The sequence below is a fragment of the Pinus tabuliformis genome, chromosome 8 (genome assembly GCF_031772625.1).
Source record: "Pinus tabuliformis cultivar Carrire ecotype Pingquan chromosome 8, CPIR1, whole genome shotgun sequence".
Taxonomy (NCBI): Eukaryota; Viridiplantae; Streptophyta; class Pinopsida; order Pinales; family Pinaceae; genus Pinus; species Pinus tabuliformis.
In genome coordinates, this window is record NC_142294.1 from 993,825,700 (window position 1) to 993,846,686 (window position 20,987).

General features: G+C 40.0%; 1 protein-coding gene across 1 annotated transcript in view; it reads right to left on the reverse strand.

Annotated features, from left to right (window-relative positions):
• Positions 1 to 2,392: 2,392 nt before the first annotated feature.
• Positions 2,393 to 20,987, reverse strand: part of LOC149238744 (zeaxanthin epoxidase, chloroplastic-like) — a 203,976-nt gene continuing 185,381 nt past the window's right edge. The window contains exons 10-16 of the mRNA XM_089373174.1: positions 14,114 to 14,159; positions 13,853 to 13,917; positions 13,651 to 13,740; positions 13,459 to 13,513; positions 3,125 to 3,213; positions 2,902 to 2,989; positions 2,393 to 2,816 (exon numbers count right to left, since the gene is read on the reverse strand). Coding sequence (XP_089229300.1) covers positions 2,742 to 2,816; positions 2,902 to 2,989; positions 3,125 to 3,213; positions 13,459 to 13,513; positions 13,651 to 13,740; positions 13,853 to 13,917; positions 14,114 to 14,159 — 508 coding nt within the window. The 3' untranslated portion in view covers positions 2,393 to 2,741. The remainder of the gene's footprint in view (positions 2,817 to 2,901; positions 2,990 to 3,124; positions 3,214 to 13,458; positions 13,514 to 13,650; positions 13,741 to 13,852; positions 13,918 to 14,113; positions 14,160 to 20,987) is intronic.

The following is a 20,987-nucleotide window of genomic DNA, read 5'->3' on the forward strand; positions in this document are numbered from 1 at the left end:
ATATATATATATATTAATATTAATTAATTTTTTTTCTTTCACTTCTGGTTCACGGATACTCGGGTCAATGGGTAGCCGCTACATCCAGGGTTGTTCAACACTGAGTGGACGCACCCGAAGGCATCAACACCCCTCGGCCTATTTACTAACCTAACCCCAAGAGCTTTCGAGATTCGACCCTGTGACCTCCCATTGGCGAGGCACTTGATTTGACCGATTGAGCTAACTCTTGGGGCGAATATTAATTAAATTATATGAAGGTAACATTTATTTATTTATTATTATTATTATTTTTTATATATTTTTTTTTCGACATTTAAAAAATGTTAACATACAATCTTACATTATGCCTATACATCTCCCCTATACTGGTATGTAGAGCACCTTTCGGCACAATAATGCATGAATTATTTACATCCCTTATGTGAATGAGGCTAAATCAAGAATAATGTAATGTGCACGGTGCATATATACGTTATTGAGAACAAATAGTTTGTACGATGCATCACATGTATATAAATAAATTATATTCTTAGGTGTGTTTATTTGTAATAGGGCAAGTGTATTTATATTGTGAATTTTTTTAGAATTTTAATTTAATTATTGCACAAGAGATGTTGTCTAGCCCAATATGGAAGAGATGTTATAGTGTCATGTTGCGTTATGTTATTGTTATATTATGTAATCTAAAAATTTTGACTCGGTCACTAGATCCATCTTAACTCCATATCTACCAAGTGCCAAGAGGTCAAATCTCTCTAGGTGCAAACTTTTCCTCAAGTTTTGCACTCAAAAAAGAGGTTTGCACTTTTTATCCCTCTAGGTGCATTATAGATCCAAAGTTAAGAAGAATCACCTTTTATCCCTCTAGGTGCATGATAGATCCAAAGTTAAGATGGATCTAGGTTGATTAATAATTATTAGGTGAATTGTAGGGATTTAACCTCTACATAATAAAATATTTTTACTAGCATGAGGATAGAGAGTTAGATTTATGTTCACTATTAGTTTAGCATTGACTAATGCAAGTTATAATATTTAACTTTGAATTAATTTTCAATATTACAGAAAAAAAATATTTTTCAAATATTTGATTGGACCATAAGTTAAAGGTCTTATTGCAACTTTTGTACAATTCAATGCTATATGCCATGTGAATAACTCCCTCATATCTTTCTGCCATAATTTTTGATTGCTATTGCAATATTAATGCCATAAATTTTAAATATTTGTGAATTTATTTTTCTTTATTAAATTTCATAAAAAAAAAACCATCTAAAATTAAAATCCATGAAAAATTTACAATCACCCACCCTGATGCATTTATGCCCATTATTTCTATCAAGGTAACTAAGAAGAATAAACATGTAAATGTGAAAACTTAATAATAATTACTGTCGACCAAAATATGCAAGTGATTGCTCATTTCCACTCCACTTTATATATCTATACCGATATCATAATTTGCAGGTGTCATGAACACGTACTGGTTTGTTTTCCAATTTAATTAATAAAATCATATCCACGTATCTCAAAGATTATGTTTTTTCAAATGTTTTTAATTTATTCGATATAAATCTGCGTTTATTTCATTTATATGTAACTATGCCGTTAGGATGGTATTTATATGTATCTCTATATATACAATGCAGTAATCTATGGCTTGATTTGGGCTGTGAGCTTGAGAGTTGAGCACAGAGCAATGATATATGTAAATTTATTCACGGAACGGGGAGCACACGCAGGTTTCAAATTCCACACGGGGAGCTTGCAGGGAAGGCACATTTCCTTTTGGATTTTAAAACATTTGTTAATGATACATACAAGCATGGTACTTCCATTTTTCTGCCAGAGCAAAGATTGCATCCAGCTGAACTGTATTGAAAAGACTTATTATAACACCAGCCAGTCGTAGCAGGTACATCCGATTGCTTCTCCTCGTATTGTTTTTCTGATATGTCACTTTATCCGCATCTTCATATACAACGCTGCATTCATTTGATTAAGAACAAAGATCGCATCTAACTGAATTGAAATGAAAAGGCTTATTATAACAGCAGCCAGCAGCAGCAGATGATACCGTTGCTGCTTATATTTTTTTTGATATTATACTGTATATGCATCTTCATATACAATGCGGGTTGTAGTTTTCAATGTTGTACATTCAATAGACAGTTACCGGCGAAGTCAATTGCCTTGTTAGTAATGCTATATCCTATTCAAACACAATATAAAGTTGCAAAACACTGGTTCGAGTAGTTTTCAGCAAAATAGCAAGATTCGAATACTACAGAAAACGTTCAATATGGCTCCAATATGGAAGTATACATCTCATAGATATAAACAATGTGCACTTTGTTACCAAGTTTAGAAGAATTTCAACCTGGGAATATGCAATAAAAAAAATATAATTCATTCCTTGAAAATTTGGCTGTATGGTTTATACTCATAAGTTTTTTTAGGTTTTTTTAATTCATATTTTTCTTTTCCAGGTTTCTGGACGATTTTTGGGGTTTACAGGTAAAGGGGTATGAAAGACATGAAGTATATTGTCAAAGACAATGTAATTGTTAACAATACATGTTTGCATTGTAAGAAAAAAAATGTAGAATATCATATTGCTGCCGAATTTCAGTACAGCAAAGGCCAATACAGCTGAATCGTGCTACTTCGTTTTTGAGGTCATGTTCAGTGACCTACTTATTGTGCATCGGACAACCTATATGCTAACACTGAATCTGTCAATTAGTCTCTTCTAGTTCCATTAGGCTTTCCTCCTCTTCTACGGCTTTTTGCACCTTCACTCGGTATGCAGCCTGTGGTATTGTAGAGCTTGAAATTAGCACGACTAGTCTACCATTTTATATTTATTGACTTAAAAATGAGATGAGTGATACTAACCTGTTTATGCGGTCCAAATTCAATGACATAGCTGGGGCGTATTCTCACAGGAAAGTTTGGAGGGACACGGTATCTCCTACCTTCAACACTGAAAGTAAAAGGTTTTCTATTCAGTCAGTCTATGTCTGTCTGTATCCATAATCATTAGCACATAACCACGCAAAAAATGTTTAGGATATTAAAGAATAACTAGAGCTAGTGTCTTGCTCTGATCTGTACTTACTCAATAATCCAGGTGCCGTGTTCACTGCGCAAATCAGTGAGGAAGAACAGATTGTCTTTGCATGTGATGCAGGCATGTCTTTCAGAAACCTGCAGTGTACAATTAACGGATCTGAATGTTAATACAGAAGTAAGACACGTTCTGCCTGTCTAATTTGGATTAGATTAGTTGCCCACATATGAAATTACATGCCAAACATGAAAAAGCGACGGAATTGCCCAACTGATCAGCAAACTCATATCTGCACAAGGATTTTGAGGAATCTCGCCTATACAGAGCCCAAACAGTTAAGCCTGCACTCATTGCTTGAAAACACATAAAACTTGAAAGGAAGAGGAAAGAAGCAGAACAACTTGGGAGCGTGGAGGGAGACCAATTGTCTATGGAGAAAAAACAAGTCCTTACAACTATCTTACAGCGCAAAGCAATAACTGTAGATTAAACCAATAACATAGCTGTGCACATAGCTCTGCGCATAGACAAATTCTAGAAACAATTCATCTATTCTTGTTTCTTCTAGATCTAGAATATAAATCTATATTCCCCCATAAATGTCAAGGTCACGTTTCAATCGAAATCAGTAGCACAGAACAAATTCATTCAAGGATTGCAAAAACAATGACAACAAACACTTTGCTTATAGATATTTATATGACCAATTACAACTTCGCACACCTTTTCCTGCAGACAAGTCTATGAATTGAAGAATCCCATTTAACGCTCCTATGGCCCCAACAATTTTGTCCCGCTATAAAAGTTCAATGCATGAGAAATTATGGTCTGGGAAAATATCCTATAGAGGTGATATGGTTATTTAAGGACCTTAGAGAAAACTTAAATGTTACCTTCTTTTAAGAATAGGAGTTATCAACCTTATGGATGGCATATTATGTGATTCCGAATCACTTGGTAGTACCTTCAACATCTCTCATAGCTATGATCAGCTTTACTAGTACCTTCAGCTTCTCTCATAGCTACAATCAACTTTACTAGATATGCTACGAATCTGATGGCTCACAAGCACCATGAACATTATTGTGGATTTTTCCACACTCGTGATATATACAATGATTTATTTCCCAGTTGATTCCTATAGTGTCTCTCCCAAATGCCTATAACCAAGCTCTAACACGATATGAAATTTACACACATATAGAGAATTTGTACACCAGATAGTAGAGAGAGAAAGAAATAATATTGATTTATGCAATGAGAAATAATGAAAATACGTATACCAAATAATTTCAAGGAGTAGATGACCAACCATACATGTTAGGCTCCTAACCTAACCTGCCCATGGTTGCGGGGGAGCACGCCCCCTCTTGAACAAGCTCCTGAAGCGCACCTTCTTCTGGAGCAGATTGGGAGCAACCCCGAGAGTGTGCTCCCTAAAAAAAATTTCACACCCTTGCTTTTTTTGCAATTTTTTTATGCAAACACGATCCAAACACAATTTTTTTCAAAGAAACAAGAATTTTTGAGTGGGGCAGCCTAATGATCAAGCCTATGGCCCTAGTATTGATATGCAATTCAAAGTGACATTCTCCTTTATCTTTCATTTCATTCTTTTACTTAAATTTTTAACATTACCATGAAATGACTCAAGATGTTTGAGAGTGGTTCCGACCTTGTTGGATTTCATATGGAGAAAGTAGAATTTTAGATCTCACTCAAAATCCAGCAGACTTATCTGTTTTCAGGATTTCAGGATTGGGGGAATTAAAATGTTTCTATTGGATTTTGTCATGTACTAGGATATGGAACTCGTCAAGAGCACCAATCCCTCTATGTACCTTGATGTTAGTGATATTGGTTGTCAAAATCCTCTATCATAACCCTACTAAAAATGCACCCATCACTCAAACAAAATCTTGACTTGACATTCTACGTTTTTTATATCTTATGTTAATCCTTAGAGGGTGCTATCAATGACAAAGATCCCAAGATAGGCAATGGTTTTGATGATATGTAGGTATTTGTTGCAGCATGATTTTTTTGGATGATAGAGGCCATCTAGAGCTTGTTTGTTGATGTATTTTCGGTTCAGAGATGGATTGCACTCGATGCTATTTTGGTTATGTGCACTGTTACATGCTATATAAATCAAAACTTGTAACTTGTGGACTTGTGGTTGACGAAGATTGATTGATGCTATATGGTTTAATCTATGTTTTTATGTTTTCTTATAACTAATTCATCATTCTACATGCTTTCTCAGAAATTAGACATTTCTCGTGGCGGCAAGAGGCCCAAGCATTAGCAATAGATAATAGATTTACTTGTCTTTTCTAGTTTCTAGTAATTTTTATAATTGTTGACTCTTCCATATTTATTATGATATTATTTGCAAACAATATATGACAATTTAAGTTTGAAGTTGGCAATTATAACTCATTGGTAATGCATTATGAATATGATGCTTTGTGAAAGTTGAAACATTTCATTTCATGTTAGATATTCTTTGTTATCGTTTGGTTGCTTGTTAATGTTAATGGTATCGGTTACAAGTACAAGTTACAACTTTAGTGATCAATGATGATAAATGTTATATATCGAACTTTGAAAGCTTGAAACTTTAAGATTGATGAATCATGAGACTCGATATGTTGTATGTTACTAACTTGTGGGCATGGTTGATGAGGATTATAACTTCTAGATGATTGATGTTAATGGTTCAATCCATGTTTTTATATTTTTTATATCTAATTCATCATTCTACATGTTTTTGTTGACATATATGCATCAAAATATATATTATATAAAAATGTGTTACCAATTTGCTCCCAAACTGGGAGCTTTTGAAAATGTCACTCCCCGCTCTTGCTTCCAAGTAACCTTGAACCTCCCTACTTTAAGTTACTTAGGAGTTAGTCAATTAATGTAGATGGCCATCTTTGTTGAATAAATCTCATTAGATAGGTGTAGATACTTATTTAACACAAAGGGGTCCTCTTTATCAAATAAGACCCAATAAGTAGTTGGTAGTCATTGATGGGACCACAAGTAGTTAGTTCTTTTCTATTAAGAATCTATTTAAAGAGCTTGGAGGTTATCAAATGATTTTGTTGAGTATTGTTGTAATTGGAGCTCTACTCAAGAGGTCTCCCTACCTCGAGAGGCAAGTGAACATTGCTTTCTTTCTTTGATAATCATTAATACAAGGGTATATTTTGCGTATTTCATCTTATTTTGTCTATGATATTTGCTTATTTGCATTTATATTGTTTGAATAGCTTGCCTGTGATTCCAATCTTAGGGTTAGGGATCACTACAAGTGGTATCGAAGCTCTTTCTTGAGCCAACATGCATCTAGATTTTTGCAGAATAAATTTTAGGCTAGAGATGTATTTCAACATCTTTAAATAACATATAAATCTATCGTTTGATGGGTAAATTTGTGGTTGGGGAAGAATACATGTAAAAAATGCAAGTAGTGTCATTGAGTTGCACACCCTTGTAACCTCTGTTAATATCCCTTTGAGTAGTACCATCTAAGACAACACTTGTATACCAAATTGTCTTCCATTTACCCTAGGGTATATCAAAAGTCCTATAGGCACACCTAAAACCAACTTTACATAAACCTATAACCATATTGTTGCTATAGTACACAGAGAACAACATTCGGGGAGATCATTCTTGCATACCATGGAATTAAGTAGTTCAGCTAAGGGTATGGTCTATCCTACTTGGTTGGTGTCGTGAAAGATTTGGTCAAGTACTATTGTTGGAAACCCTTTGGTATATTAAAGAGCTATAACACTTGACATTCCTTTGTCCTTAGGACCTTGGAAGCCCTAGTCTCTATAGTATGTTAAAGAAACTCCTATATATTTGAGTATAGTAGGAATTTGGGAATCCTATCATGCAATAATACTAAACTAGGAGTAATACTTCCACTAATGTAATACTAATTATTTTTTTAACTAGAAAGAGTAGTATATTTATATATAAATCACGCCCGTTCGTGTCCAAAATCAAGATTTTAAATCAAAATTTTGAGCTTGCTAATGGCTTTTGAAATCATTTGTTCCCCATCCCTTCCTAGAGAAATTTTCCCCCAAAAGCCAAAAACATTTCTCATAACTGGTAGCCTATGGCTATACATTCTACAATATTGACGTAATAAATATTTACAAGTGAAGTTTGCCATTAAAAAGCAGTGTTCCACGGGGTTGCGTCCCCCCACCTAGGGGTCGAGTTTCCTAGCTCCCTAGCGCTCCGGGGACATGGGGACGAGAGAGGGTCGTTTCCCCATGCTCCCAAAAAACAGGGTATGCTAGGAAACTTGAAAGGGGTCATTTCCTCCATTTTTGGGGTCGTTTCCTCCAATTGGGGTTATTTGCTAGGCGAAAAGGGTCGTTTTCCTAGAAACAATTTGCAATTTTTTTTATGAAACAAAAAATTCGTAATAAATAATATTTGTTGACCGACTGGGAAGGGTTTACGTTATGTTCATTTCACATTTCATTTTATGTTTGCTCCTTCGTTGAATTGAACACTACCGCCATCGCTAAGCAACCTTTTGTCTGCTCCTTCGTTCAATGGAACATTGCTGCCATCGCCAAGCAACCTTTTGTCTGCTCCTTTGTTGAATGGATTACCTTGAGCTATTATGCTCATTTATCTTTTGATATGTTCTTATGTTATTTTGACTCTATAAAATTAAAATTTTTGACTCTTGATGTATCAGACTTGACTTTTATAATTTTATTTCAATATTCAGTATTCAATGTTCATAGTTGGAAGTGGAACATCAATATGGTTTAAAGTTTAAAAGTTTAAACATTTATAATTTTATAATTTATTTTCATTGTAATGGTTAGTAAGTTAGTAGACTAGTAGTTACATTGTACAGTTACAAACTTACATGTATGATATATGATTATAATTTATATGATAATGATATCAATGATTATGCTTTTCATTTTAAATTTGTTTCAGTTATATGATTCATCGATTTATATTTTATATTTGTAAGTTTTTAAGACCCCAATGTTCCCCCACGTTTCCTAAAAATTAGTGGGGAGCTTTTGCATAGGCCGCTCCTGCGTATCCCCGCTCCCTCGCCTCCTCATCCCGGAAACTTGGTGGAACATTGTTAAAAAGCATTTTTAAACTAAGAGAGAAAACAAATTACTCCTCCATCGGCGCTAGACTGTTAAGATCGAGTCCAGTATATTCTTCATCAGTCCTTGGGATGTTCTCTACCATTTTGAGCTTCAGTTGCTCAATTTGTTGTCTCAGCGCGTCCACCTCATCCTCCAGTTGTTGGATGCGCTCCTTCTTCTCGATTTGCTTCTCCTGCATTTCTAGTGCCTCCTTTTGTTGTTGATGGATGCACCTTTGCATAATTTCTAGACCCTCCCTGAATTCCATATGCTCTTGCACACAACCATTACAAATATGCTTGTTTCTACCACCCTCCCAAGCCCTGCCCTCATCGACCCCCCCCGTCTGAGGCCGACGACGGCCCCAGGAACCAGACAACGAGCCCTCCTCCACTAAGTTGCTCTACACACTCATTTTCACCACTGGGGAGCTACCAGAGTGACCAATCTCCAAGGTGCCACGAACCCCCCACTCAGGATTGTTCTAGGCAATCAACCCAATGCCACCATCTTGCTGCACAACGAAAATTCCACCCTTACCAGCACTCAGCTTCCTCCCACGACTGCACACACCATCGGTTACCACCCTTGTGGCCAACACCCTGACCAGAATCCTACAGAAATTACTCAGTGACCTTAGCCCCAGCTGTTGGGCCTTCGCAGAGACCACCTGAGCAGATACTGACCAAAAACAATGATAGAAGATCAAATCGTTACCCAATTTATAGAAGATGTAGGTCCAAACTCTGATGCAGGACTAGAAATTGGTACTCATGATGCTGAGATCCCAATGCTCCACCATTATTTCCCATCTTCTCGCTTCGTCCTTCATCCTTACCCACGCCTTCCTCCCACGCGCGATCTGAGCAATTCAGATCAGAGGGATTAAATGCTTCTCACCCTCTCCCATTTTCTTACTTGCTCCTATGCTGGAACGCCGACCACTGCAACTGTTTCTATGCTGTGAGGACTGGGCTCTCACGCTGTGAGACCTCCCGGTACCAAGTGTAGGACATATGTGATGGGAGCAGCCACACTGTTGCAACAAGTCGAACTGACCTATGCCATGAGGCGCGAGGACGGGCTGAGTTAAGGCCAATGGGACAGGGACCGGGGAGCAAGGGATGGTTCGGTTTGAAAGGAGGCATTTCGGATTGAAATGAAGAAGGGTGACAAGGGCTAGGGAGGAGAAATGACATGGAAGAAGAGGGGAGGGGAAGGAAGGGGCGGGGGGGGAATGAAGAGGATGAAGGGAGAGAGGGGGGAGCAAGGGGTATATAGGTGCTAACCCCAAATTAACCTTATTTCCTTTATTTCCTAACCTCTTGATCCAACCAAGAGTGCCTTCCCTAGTCCAATGTTTGAAAAACTTTACCATGTGTAGGGAATGCAAAATGTTTCCTCTATTTCATTCACTATACTTCTTTCTGCATTCAACCAGCAGGCAAAATTTTCTTGCTTATCTGCTTCCTGGTTATTCCCTCTTAGGATGTGAAAGAATGACACCAGATCAAAGAGAGGAATCATACATTGGGATCTCTTAATGATTTAGTTTAGATTCATCTTGTTTGCTAATAAATAGTATTTCATATGTTTTATTATCAACATTGAGTCTCCTAAGACTTGGATCTTCCTGATGCCCTTTTTCTGAGCCAAAGAAGGTCCAAGGAATAAACCATAAGCCTTAGCTTGATTGTTTGTCTTCCTTCCCAGGCCCCAAGCATATCTGTCTTCGATGTTTCCTTCGGGATTAATGAGAATCCCTCCCCCTCCTGCCACCCCACAATGTAATAATAATATAAAGAACAAAAGGATTGGTTTTTACTGGCACCATTGTGGTATAACTATCTCAAAATATTCCTTGCATAGTATTGATTGTGTGTGTATACTTCAACAACCTTTTTGTGTGCGCTTGAAACTACGGTGTTTATATTTTATAATATAACTCAAAAGGCTCCTCTAAAGCCATTGGTCCTGATATCATAAAATCTAGCACCTTGGTGTAAAGTCTTTCACAAAGGGCTAAGACAAGTGTAACATGGAAGTGTTACCACTGTCACCTAGCCAATCACTTCCGTGAAAGATAGATTCAACACAAGAGAAGCTTCCATAGAAACCTTCAAAGTTCAAGGAATCCTTAGGAAGATGTAATCAAGTGTAAGGCCTCTTATATCATTCATTCATAAGACCACCATTGAGACAAGATGTTCAAGGTGAGAACAAGGTGGTTCATTTAAAGCAATTTCTATATTTGAGTATGTAAGGTTTCCAAGACAATTTGTGAGTTTAGCAAGTTAAAATATGTCAACAGGATACCCCAAACACTATCAAAAGGAGGAAAAGCTACGGCAGATGGAAAACTCATGTAAAAGATGACAATCTTCAGCAACGGATCAAGTTATAACAGTAGCAAACAAATCAGCCCTTTGACAATTAAATGCTCGATGAAAAGTAGGGCTGAAAATACAAGTTAAACTAGGGTTTAGTAACTAACTATTTCTGGAATATAAAGAGCACATAACCGCCCTAACAATGCAAGATGTCAAACCCTAAAGGCTGAAAATTTAATTAGAAATGCAATAAATGATGATTAAATATTTTTAATCATAAAAAATTAAAATGCTAACTAAACCCTAGATGTCTAGCCTTACTATGGCTGAAAATCAGATTATAGCTATCACAAACCCTAATCTAACCCTAAAACATAAAATAAAATTTAAAATTTGGTTTTAATGATTGACTATTGGGAGAGATCAGTTCCTACTATTTGTTTGGGCCAATGGAGTCAAACCATGGAATCTATTGAAGAAGGTAAAGTATCGAATTAGAGTGATAACTAAGGTTGTCCACTATTAACCTTAGAAGATCCTCCTATAGGGTGATGACTAGGGTTGTCCACTACTAACCCTAGGTGATCCTTTCATGACTTTTACAAGCTTTTAAGACAAAATCAAGGGAAGGTTCTCAACTAGAATTCTTCTTAGGGTTTACAAGATAGGATTTATCCAAGAATAATATAAAGAGAATGCACCCTCACCACTAGATAAGCACATTTGCACAAAGATCACAGTTGTGGAAGTTACGCTTTCTGCAATTTGATCTATGCATCAACTCCCATTCCTCACATGTGTGAACTTTCAAAACCCTAACCATAATTGGGAATTAAGTTACACAAAACCCTAACCCTAACTATAGATGACTGTCAGGTCATGTTAAATACTCGGCTACTAGGAAAGTAAAGGTTTCATTCCTAGTGTATTGATTTCTTGTTCCAGAGTAGAGCAATGCAAACAAGTAGGATATTGAGAGTAGAACAGTGAAAGTAGAAGACACTGTGGTAGCCATTCAAGCTACAATGTCTACTCAACTCCATAGTGAGTATATTTTTCTTTGTATTGCATCTTATAGCTAAGGAAAAAAAGAGAGGCATAGTCCTCACTGTTTGGTTGGGTCTTCCCATATTAGGTTTAATATTAAGTTATAATAATAAGTAAGCATTGCATAATAGAGGATAACCTTATAGTATTTTCCAGAAAGTTTTAAGATCTGTTTTGATGAACTATCCAGTGAAATTTCTACAGAAATTTACAGATCACTTGTAAATATTCTGGATTTGGATGTTAGCATGCCTGCAAATGGGCGATCCTTGAGCTGCCAATATTGCGCCTTATCTCATAGCTTCCGAAGATACCATTCCCACAAAGTTTCCAGTGAAAAAGCTCTATATCGAAGGGATTTCCCAAATAATGAATAATGACCCCTCAAAGAATAAAATTCCAGCCAGCCCAGACCCATCCCAGGGAATTGTCTAGACCAATAAGCTATAAATAATTCTTCCAGCTGCTCATTAATGCACTTGTATTTGCACAAAACACATCAAGGCATTCTCTAGCCGAGTCCACTAAAAACTGGTTCGCCTGGACTGAAAGAAGGGAATCATCAACAAGGTGATTATTCACCATCTGTAATCCTCTAGAAAGAGCAGTTTTCCTCATACTGCCCTGAATCCTAGCAACCTCCAACAAGTACTCCAGAACATCAATAGCCAGCATGTACAAGGGGCTAAAGAGCACCCCTATCTAATGGGTCACTATAAGAGGAAGTTGTTTGGTAGGGATACATTAACTGAAACAAAGGAAAAAGCACAAGAGAACAATGTATTAACCATGGAGACAGACTTACTACCATAGTTGAGGCACTGAAGCATCACTGTAATATATGACTTATCAATCCTTTTATATGATTTATCAAAATCGATATTGAGAAAAAGGGAATTTTATGGAGGCTCTCTAGCCTATTCCATAGCCTCCCATAGAAAATCACTGTACATTAGATGAATCTCCTTGAACAAAATCAGTGTGTACCTGTCTGAGACTCTGACCACCCTGGAAGCGATTTTTCAAATATGTAAATCTACTGCCTTGGTTAAGATTTTATAGGAAATATTCAACAAAGTGACGAGCCTCCATGTCCCATTAGCATCCCTAGCAGAGTCTTCGGTATAAGCTTAATCAATCCCTGATTCAAAGACTCCAATAAATGACCATAAGAGGAGGCTTCTCTTGCCATCTGAAACAAGCCATCACCTAATGAATCCGATATATATTTAGAATTGTTATAAGGAAGGCCATCTAGGACACAAGAATTACCATTCTTCATAGACGTCACCATTGAAAAGAGTTCATCATTAGAAATCTCAGTATTCAAGCTTTCCCAATCCATTGCAGAAACCTTGGAGGAAGATTCAATTTCTGTATATTTTATTCCCATAGCAATTTTGATAAATTCTTCATACTGAATCTATACTTAGTTTCCAAGTCAATCTAAGGAAGAGAATTACAATTTGAAGTTGAACAGTAGTTCCTCCATAGCAACTGGTGGGGCCATGCTCTTGTAAATAAGTTGGCATTTGTAGACTTTTGAGATATTGAAAAAATCTCATGAAGAGGTTGTTAGGTAAATTGAATGCAAATGCAAGTAGAATGTTGTTATCTCACGTGTTCTTAATACAGATTTACAGATCAAACCAAAAATTAATATGAAGTCCATTCAGTGAATAAGAAACTGATGAGTTCATCTAAATTTAGAGGCCAGACAGAAACCAATTTCTCTTGTCAATCAAATTAAAATTTACCTTGTGATGATTCTGATATAACAGGCTACAGCAGGCAATTTTATTTTCTATCTATTTCAATTCCACAGAGACGAATATGATCTACTGACCTGTGGGAATGAAATTGCTACTGATACACCTGTTGAATCTGGAAGTGCAGTATTTCTGCAGGCATAACCTTCATTCAGTGATCTAGATCATGATTGAAAACAACTCAAATGTAGAACATGTATAAGATGTAATATTTACACCTCTTTTTGTATATTCCTGTCTTGTTGAGACTAGATTCCCAAACAACATACCCAATAAAAGAAGGCTTATTTTCATCTTTGCTCAGATGAATGGTTTGTGAAATGCTGGAGATCCTCTGGTCTGTGGATTGAAGATACCACCTGAAATAAAAAAAATCAGTAAGAACAGTATAAAACAAGTCCAGTAATTTGATCTCAACTGGTGAAATTAAAATACAAAATAGGAAAATGTTAGATAAACAAAAAAAGATACTCTGCATTTAGGGCACGTTCTAGTGCATCATCATCTTCAAACCATCTTCCAAGCTGGTCACTTGCCTGAGAGTCAAACTCGGTAAGATATGTTAATTTTTTTGCACTATCCACTCTCATGAAGGGACAATAGTTAGTTTTTCTCTGTCTAAAATTAATTTATCACGTAATGTATGAATCTCAGTGCTAATTGAAACAAAAAGAGTTGCAAAAATTTAAGTAGGATGTTATAAAAGAATTACAACAAGAGTTCGGGACATACTTTCTCACTAAGCCTGCAACTCGGAACTCGTCCTTCAAGCTTTGAACTGCATCATAAATATGTGATTCATTAAGGTGAGTATAATGCAAGAAAAAAATGAACCCAAATTCACAAACAAACAGAACACAATAATCCCCTGCAGTAGGTTTGAGTTTGGGGTCAACGCTTAAACATGTAAAATATTTGAACAATTTGAGAATGAATCCAGGGTTTCCTATAAAAGAATCTTTATACAAGGGTGCCGAGTAGAATTCAATGTCCATTAATTTTTTTCCTTTCTTTGCATGGCAACTGATTGTAGACTTCCTTTAAAGCTAACAGGTACAATATCACAATATCACTAATGCCAAGTACCATGTCTGATTTGTTCCTATATTTTCTCAATCTCTTAAGTACCCATAAGATACTAGCCATGTTTATGGATTGACTATTGCATAACAGATATTGGTACCTATGCAAAAGTCCTAATTGACAGCATTAACGTTGTATTAAACATAGAGAGACTGATCAGCAGAAGATTCCATACAATTCATTCTTTAATGGATAAAACAAGTTAGTCCTTTTCGATAGAGATCCCTAGATTCAGTACCACGAATGTATTTATCAACTTTTTGTTGTGGTAGATATTGCTTAATACATGCCTTTGGCAGCGTAATATCCCTTATCAGGAATATTCCTCAAACACAAGCAAACTCCAACCAGAGATGGACTGGGAGGGCATTTACCAGATGCGTCGCCTCTGAAAAGAGGACGAGATCTGGAGGCTACCTGGCCCTTTCCAGACTTTGTCTAAGAGTATAGGAGAAACACACAAGTGGTATAGTAGTTGGGAAGCTCAAAGAGATAAAAATAACAATGGTGCAACATATAACAATATAACCATAAGCAGATACTCAAGAAATACAGAGAGAAATGGTAAGCCATTTTATTATACCGAGTAATAGAATGACTACAGGAGGTGATAAAAAAGATGGCACCTCGACTTGCACAAGGAAAGTGAAGAAATACACTCATAATAACAAAGGAATGGCCCCTCTTTGAACTGCGTCCAAGCTGCTGGAGAACTGTCATGTTGTTGCTGCTGCTAGAAATCAAATGAGGATTTAGGGCTGTTCCCCTCCTCAGAAAATGTTGAAACTTTGGAATCAGATTCTACTCAAGAAACCCAGAAAAACCCAGAAAGCTTTTCTGAAATGGCCGACCCCCGAAAATCGCCCCCTTGAGGACCCACGCAATCCCTCAAGGCTCTGCGCTGCTACTGAAATGAACCCACCACAACTCTGCCTGAAACTCAACCAAAATCCTCCAATATGCAAGGGCTGATCCCCTGCTCAACCTCCCAGCACAAACCCCCCTGCAAAACCTCAATCCAGAACTGCTACTAGAAAGAACTGTGTCATCCCTCTCAAGACTGCGCATCATCCAAGATGCTCAATCCTTCGGCCAAAATGCTGATGAAACTACTGCAAAACTACTGATGGAAATACCTTGCCCGAGCAGGGACTCGAAGTCCCCCGGGGCTAAGGGTGAGATCTCCGAACGGAGATACTCAATGCACTAAACAATGTTGCAGACTAGCTAAACAACCAGCGTGCTCTAAGTCGAAGTGACCAGCTCAAATGCACATAATCGAATGCCAAAATGAGGAGGCTCCTCTCTCCTTTATAGCGTTGGCCTCTTTCAATCCCAAGGCTCACCTCCTCCAATGTAGCTTTCCTCTTGCCATGTGTTTCTCACCATCTACGCAGTCACTCCAAGTGTCTACGTGGGGCCCTCCTCTACGTGGTTCTTTGGCCCCCCTTCGCTGACCTTTTAAGTTACAACGTTGTGCTGCTAGGGAGTGTCTTTATTCATGAAGTGAGTATGTCCCCCTCTCCTCACCCTTTTATTTATAAATAGCTATAGAAGGCAAAATTGAGCAAAATCGAATATTCCAATTAGCCATGGCTAATTAGGAATATTACAGTCTCCCCCGGAAAAATGTTGCTTGTCCTCAAGCACCTAAAGTAATGGGAAGACCAAGTCTCCTACTGTCGGTATGGCTGTAATCATAGGTAGACCAAGTCTCCTACCTCAAATTGTCTCTCCACCCAACCCCTGTCAGCATACAGCTTCTGCTGGTTCTGTGCTGTAGCCATGTTATCCTTGAGAGCTCGGAGAATATCTTGACTCTCTTCGATCCAAATCTTGGCTCTCGGAGCCTTGCTAGCACCAAACATCACATCAGCAAAAGATAAAGGATGATATCCATACAAAGCAAGAATGGTGACATACCGATGGACATGTGATGTGTAGTGTTGTAGCAGTACTCCCCCAGATGCAGCCACTTCAGCCATGCTCGTTGCTGCTCACTGACATAGTTACACAAGTAGCCCTCCAGCCATTTGTTAACTATCTCTGTCTGCCCGTCCGTCTACGGGTGATAACTGGTGCTCGGAGTCAACTCCGTCCCCACCAACCGGAAAAGCTCCTACCAAAACCCGCCCATGAAACGGTTGTCCCTGTCACTGATGATGGTCTTAGGAAGACCATGTAGCCTGAAGACCTCTCTGAAGAACAGCTCGGCCACCTGTGCTGCTGTGTAGTGTGCGGATATGGCGAAAAAATGTGCGTACTTTGTCAGTTGATCAACGACGACAAAGATACAATCCTTGCCCTGCACCATGGGCAACACTGTGATGAAGTCCATCGAAATACTCTCCCATTTCCCCTCCGTAATGGGAAGAGGCTGCAATAATCCTGTGGGATGGTTCATCTCCCCCTTGTTCCTCTGGAAAATATCGCACTCCCGGACATGCTGGAGTACGTCCTCCTTGAGGCCCTTCCATGAGAACCTCTCTCTAATGGCCCTCTAGGTTTTGGTAAACCCCTGATGACCTGCCAATGGTGAATCATGTGACGCCTGAAGTATATTCTTCTTGAGCTGAGACCCCTCAGTCAAAAAGATCCAGTCCCTGTAGTAGATGATCTCATCGACCACCCTGTACCTGTCATCTGCCACCTGCCCATCTAGAACCTCACATGCAAATCTGTCCTTGGAGTACTCTACTAAGAGTCGAGCCCTCCAGTCTGCATCCAAGCTCATAAGAGACAACGTGGCTGGGCTACGTGAAAGGGCATCTGCTACCACATTGTTCTTACCCTTGACATACTCAATGTCAAAGTCATATGCTTGGATCTTGCTGATCCACTTCTACTGCCTCTCTTGTAGCTACTTCTGCTCCAAAAAGAACTTGAGGTTGTTGTGATCAGTCTTCCCCCTGAACCTGTTACCCACCAAATACTGCCAGTACTTAGCCAATGCATGCATGATGGCCAGCATCTCCTTGTCGTATATAGAATACAACCTCTCGTGTAGAAGGAGCTTCCGGCTCTCAAAGGCTATAGGGTGACCTCCCTGCATCAACACTGCGCTGATCCCCTCTCCTGACGCGTCACACTCCAAAACAAATGGCTGCATAAAATCTAGCAACACAAGAACTGGGCCGCTGTTCATAACCTCCTTGAGTCTGTCGAAGGCTCGTTGCACTGTATCCGACCAACTGAATGCCCCCTTCCTCGTCAAATATGTTAGGGGTGCAGCAAGCTGTGAGAAACCCTTGATGAACTTCCGGTAGTAAGTACAAATGCCAGTGAATCCCCGAAGTTCCGTCACATTTCTTGGCTCCGGCCAATCTGTGATGGCCTTGATCTTCTCCTTGTGGACCCTCACTCCGTCCACTCCTATGATGTGTCCCAAGTATAACATCTCCGTCAATCCGAACTCACATTTGGAGAGCTTGGCATAGAACTGCTGCTCCTCCAAGATGCGTAATACTGTCTCAATGTGCTGGAGATGCTCCTCCCAAGTCCTGCTGTAAATGAGGATATCATCAAAGAACACCAACACAAACTTCCTTAAGTGACTGCGGAAGATGTGATTCATGCAAGACTGGAATGTGGCTGGGGCATTGGTTAGCCCAAAGGGCATCACCAAAAACTCAAAGTGCCCATAGTGACACATGAAGGTGGTCTTGGGAATGTCCTGTTCCCTCACGCGAATCTGATGGTACCCATATCTCAAATCAATCTTTGAGAAGAACCGAGCTCCTCTCAACTCATCGATCCTGGGTATGGGGTACCTGTTCTTCAGGGTCTTCTTGCTCAGGGCCCTGTAGTCAATGCACATCCTCAATGTGTCGTCCTTCTTCTTCACCAACACCACGGAAGAAGCAAAAGGACTCGTGCTTAGCCGAATGTGCCCAAGAGCCAGCAACTCCTGAATGGCCCGCTCAATCTCATCCCGATAGGCCTTGGGATGCCTATAAGGGGTAGTAATCATTGCCTGTATGCCCTGCTCAAGCTCAATGGTGTGCTCAAACCCCCGATCCGGTGGCTGTCCTAGCGAAATCTCCCCAAATACTATGGCATACCAATCAAGGATGGACTATATCTCTGGGTGCATTGTCTGCCTTGTAGTCCCTGCCTCTGATGCATGCAGCTCCACTGCCCACTCTACGTCTCCCTTCCGGAAGATTGCCTCCATTCGATGAGCCAAAACAGTCTGAGGCGGATATGTGTGCTGCCCCCGTATCTTCTCATGCTTCCCTGTCTTCTCATCATCCCACTCCATCTCTAGGGTCTTCCAATTTGTCGTGACCTTCCCTAGAGTGATAATCCACTGAACACCCAATATCATGTTGGTGTCTGGAATATCGACCACGAAAAAGTGGTCAATCAATGTGCAAGTGCCCATCGTCACAGATAACTCTGGTACATAACTTGCACACACCATGGTCTGATCTCCTGGGACCAAAACTGAAAACCCATCGAAGCTCTCTGTCTGTTACCTCTCCGCTCAACCATCTGTGCATCGATGAAGTTGTGGGTTGCCCCACTGTCAACCAAAACTGATACTCGCTGGCCATGTACTGCCCCCTGTACGCGCAGCGTCAAATACTTGGGAACTCCTTATAATGCTGCAAGGGCTCCTCCGGTAGGTTCAAAAGCTGCACCACCTGCTGATGGTGGTGGAGGTGGCAAACGATCCTGCGCGGCATGACTACCTCCTACCTCCACATCATCCTCCTCATCCTATTCCCCGCTACTCTCGGAGAAGACCTCAATAAAATGTGCTCTGCCAGCAACACATCTGTCCCGGTGCCCACGGTTCCTGACAGGTGAAGCACAACCGCTTCTTCTTCAACTCCCTGCTGGCATCATCATCAATCTATACTCGTCTTGGATTCCCCTTCAGAGGCGGAATCCTCACATCCTTCCCCTTAGGCTGAAAAGCCTGTCGCTGGGGGTAAGGTGTCCGAGTTCTGGGTAAGAAATCCTGTAAATAGCATCCTGAAGGGTGGTTGGTCTAGCAGATTTGACTAGACCCTGAAGTGGCTCTGCTAACCCCTCAACATACATGTAGATCCTCCGTGTCGCGGACAGATCTGGCACCATCACTGAAACCCTCAAGAAATCTAAAATGTAGGTCTCTGGGCTCCCAGTCTGTTTGAGCCTTGTCAACTCCACAAAGTGTTGTTCCGGATCCCTCTGGTCAAACCTCTCCATCAATCTCCTGGTGAACTCGACATATGTCGTCACTGTGGAGTGTCCGAGTGTAACCATCCCATGGAACCACCAATCCTGGGCCTCACAATCCAAATGTAATTTCGCCACCTTGATGACCTCCGTCTCCGGTTAAGCTGGAAGTAAATGTCCAGCTTCTCCACCCAAGACTTTGTCGAACTGTTTGATGAACCATCAAACGTAGGCAAGTGAAATCTACTAGCTGCACGGTGGGTGTCACCATCATGATAATGCCGGTACCCTCTGTAATGGTCGCGGGGTCTACTATCCCGCTGGAGCTGAACAAAGTCTCTGAATGAGAGAGCCATCCTGAACTCCTGACCATAGGCTTGGTATTCTGCAAAATAATTGCCCGTATGACCGGGCTCTGCCTCCTGCTGGGCTCCGGGCCTTGTGTCTGCTCCTAAGAAAGTGGGCATGGTAGAGCGTGTAGGGGCATGTGAGGCCACTTGCTGAGTAATATCACGCTGCTCTGGCAAATGGTGGGATGCACCCGATCCCTCACCAACCTGGAAAACCCGTGGGCTCTCATGCTGTCTAGCCTCTACTGCTGTGAATCTCTGCCCCATCATCTCAATCTGCCTCGACAGATCCTGTACTGATTTGAGGAGCATGTCCGCAAATCTCTTCCCGTCATCTTCTGCCATCGGATCCTCCTGCTCTGCGTCCACCACAGGCTCCTTCTATTCCGCGTCCACCACAAGCTCCTCCTGTTCAGCGTCCACCACCGGAACACAGTCTCCCTCTCTGTAAGTGTTCTCCAACCTACGCCCAGTGTCTTTGCATCTCCTACCTCTGTAACAAATGTAGGGCTTTTCCCCCAGTGTCATAGATTGCTAGCTCCACAGGCTGAGCCAGATCTATGCTCTAATACCACTGTAATATCCCTTATCAGGAATATTCCTCAAACACAAGCAAACTCCAACCAGAGATGGACTGGGAGGGCATTTACCAGATATGTCGCCTCTGAAAAGAGGACGAGATCTGGAGGCTACCTGGCCCTTTCCAAACTCTGTCGAAGAGTATAGGAGAAACACACAAGTGGTATAGTAGCTGGGAAGCTCAAAGAGATAAAAATAACAATGGTGCAACATATAACAATATAACCATAAGCAGATACTCAAGAAATGTAGAGAGAAATACTAAGCCATTTTATTATACTGAGTAATAGAATGAGTACAAGAGGTGTTCAGAAATATGGCACCTCGACTTGCACAAGGAAAGTGAAGAAATACACTCAGAATAGCAAAGGAATGGCCCCTCTGAACTGCGTCCAAGCTATTGAAGAACTGTCGTGCTGCTGCTGTTG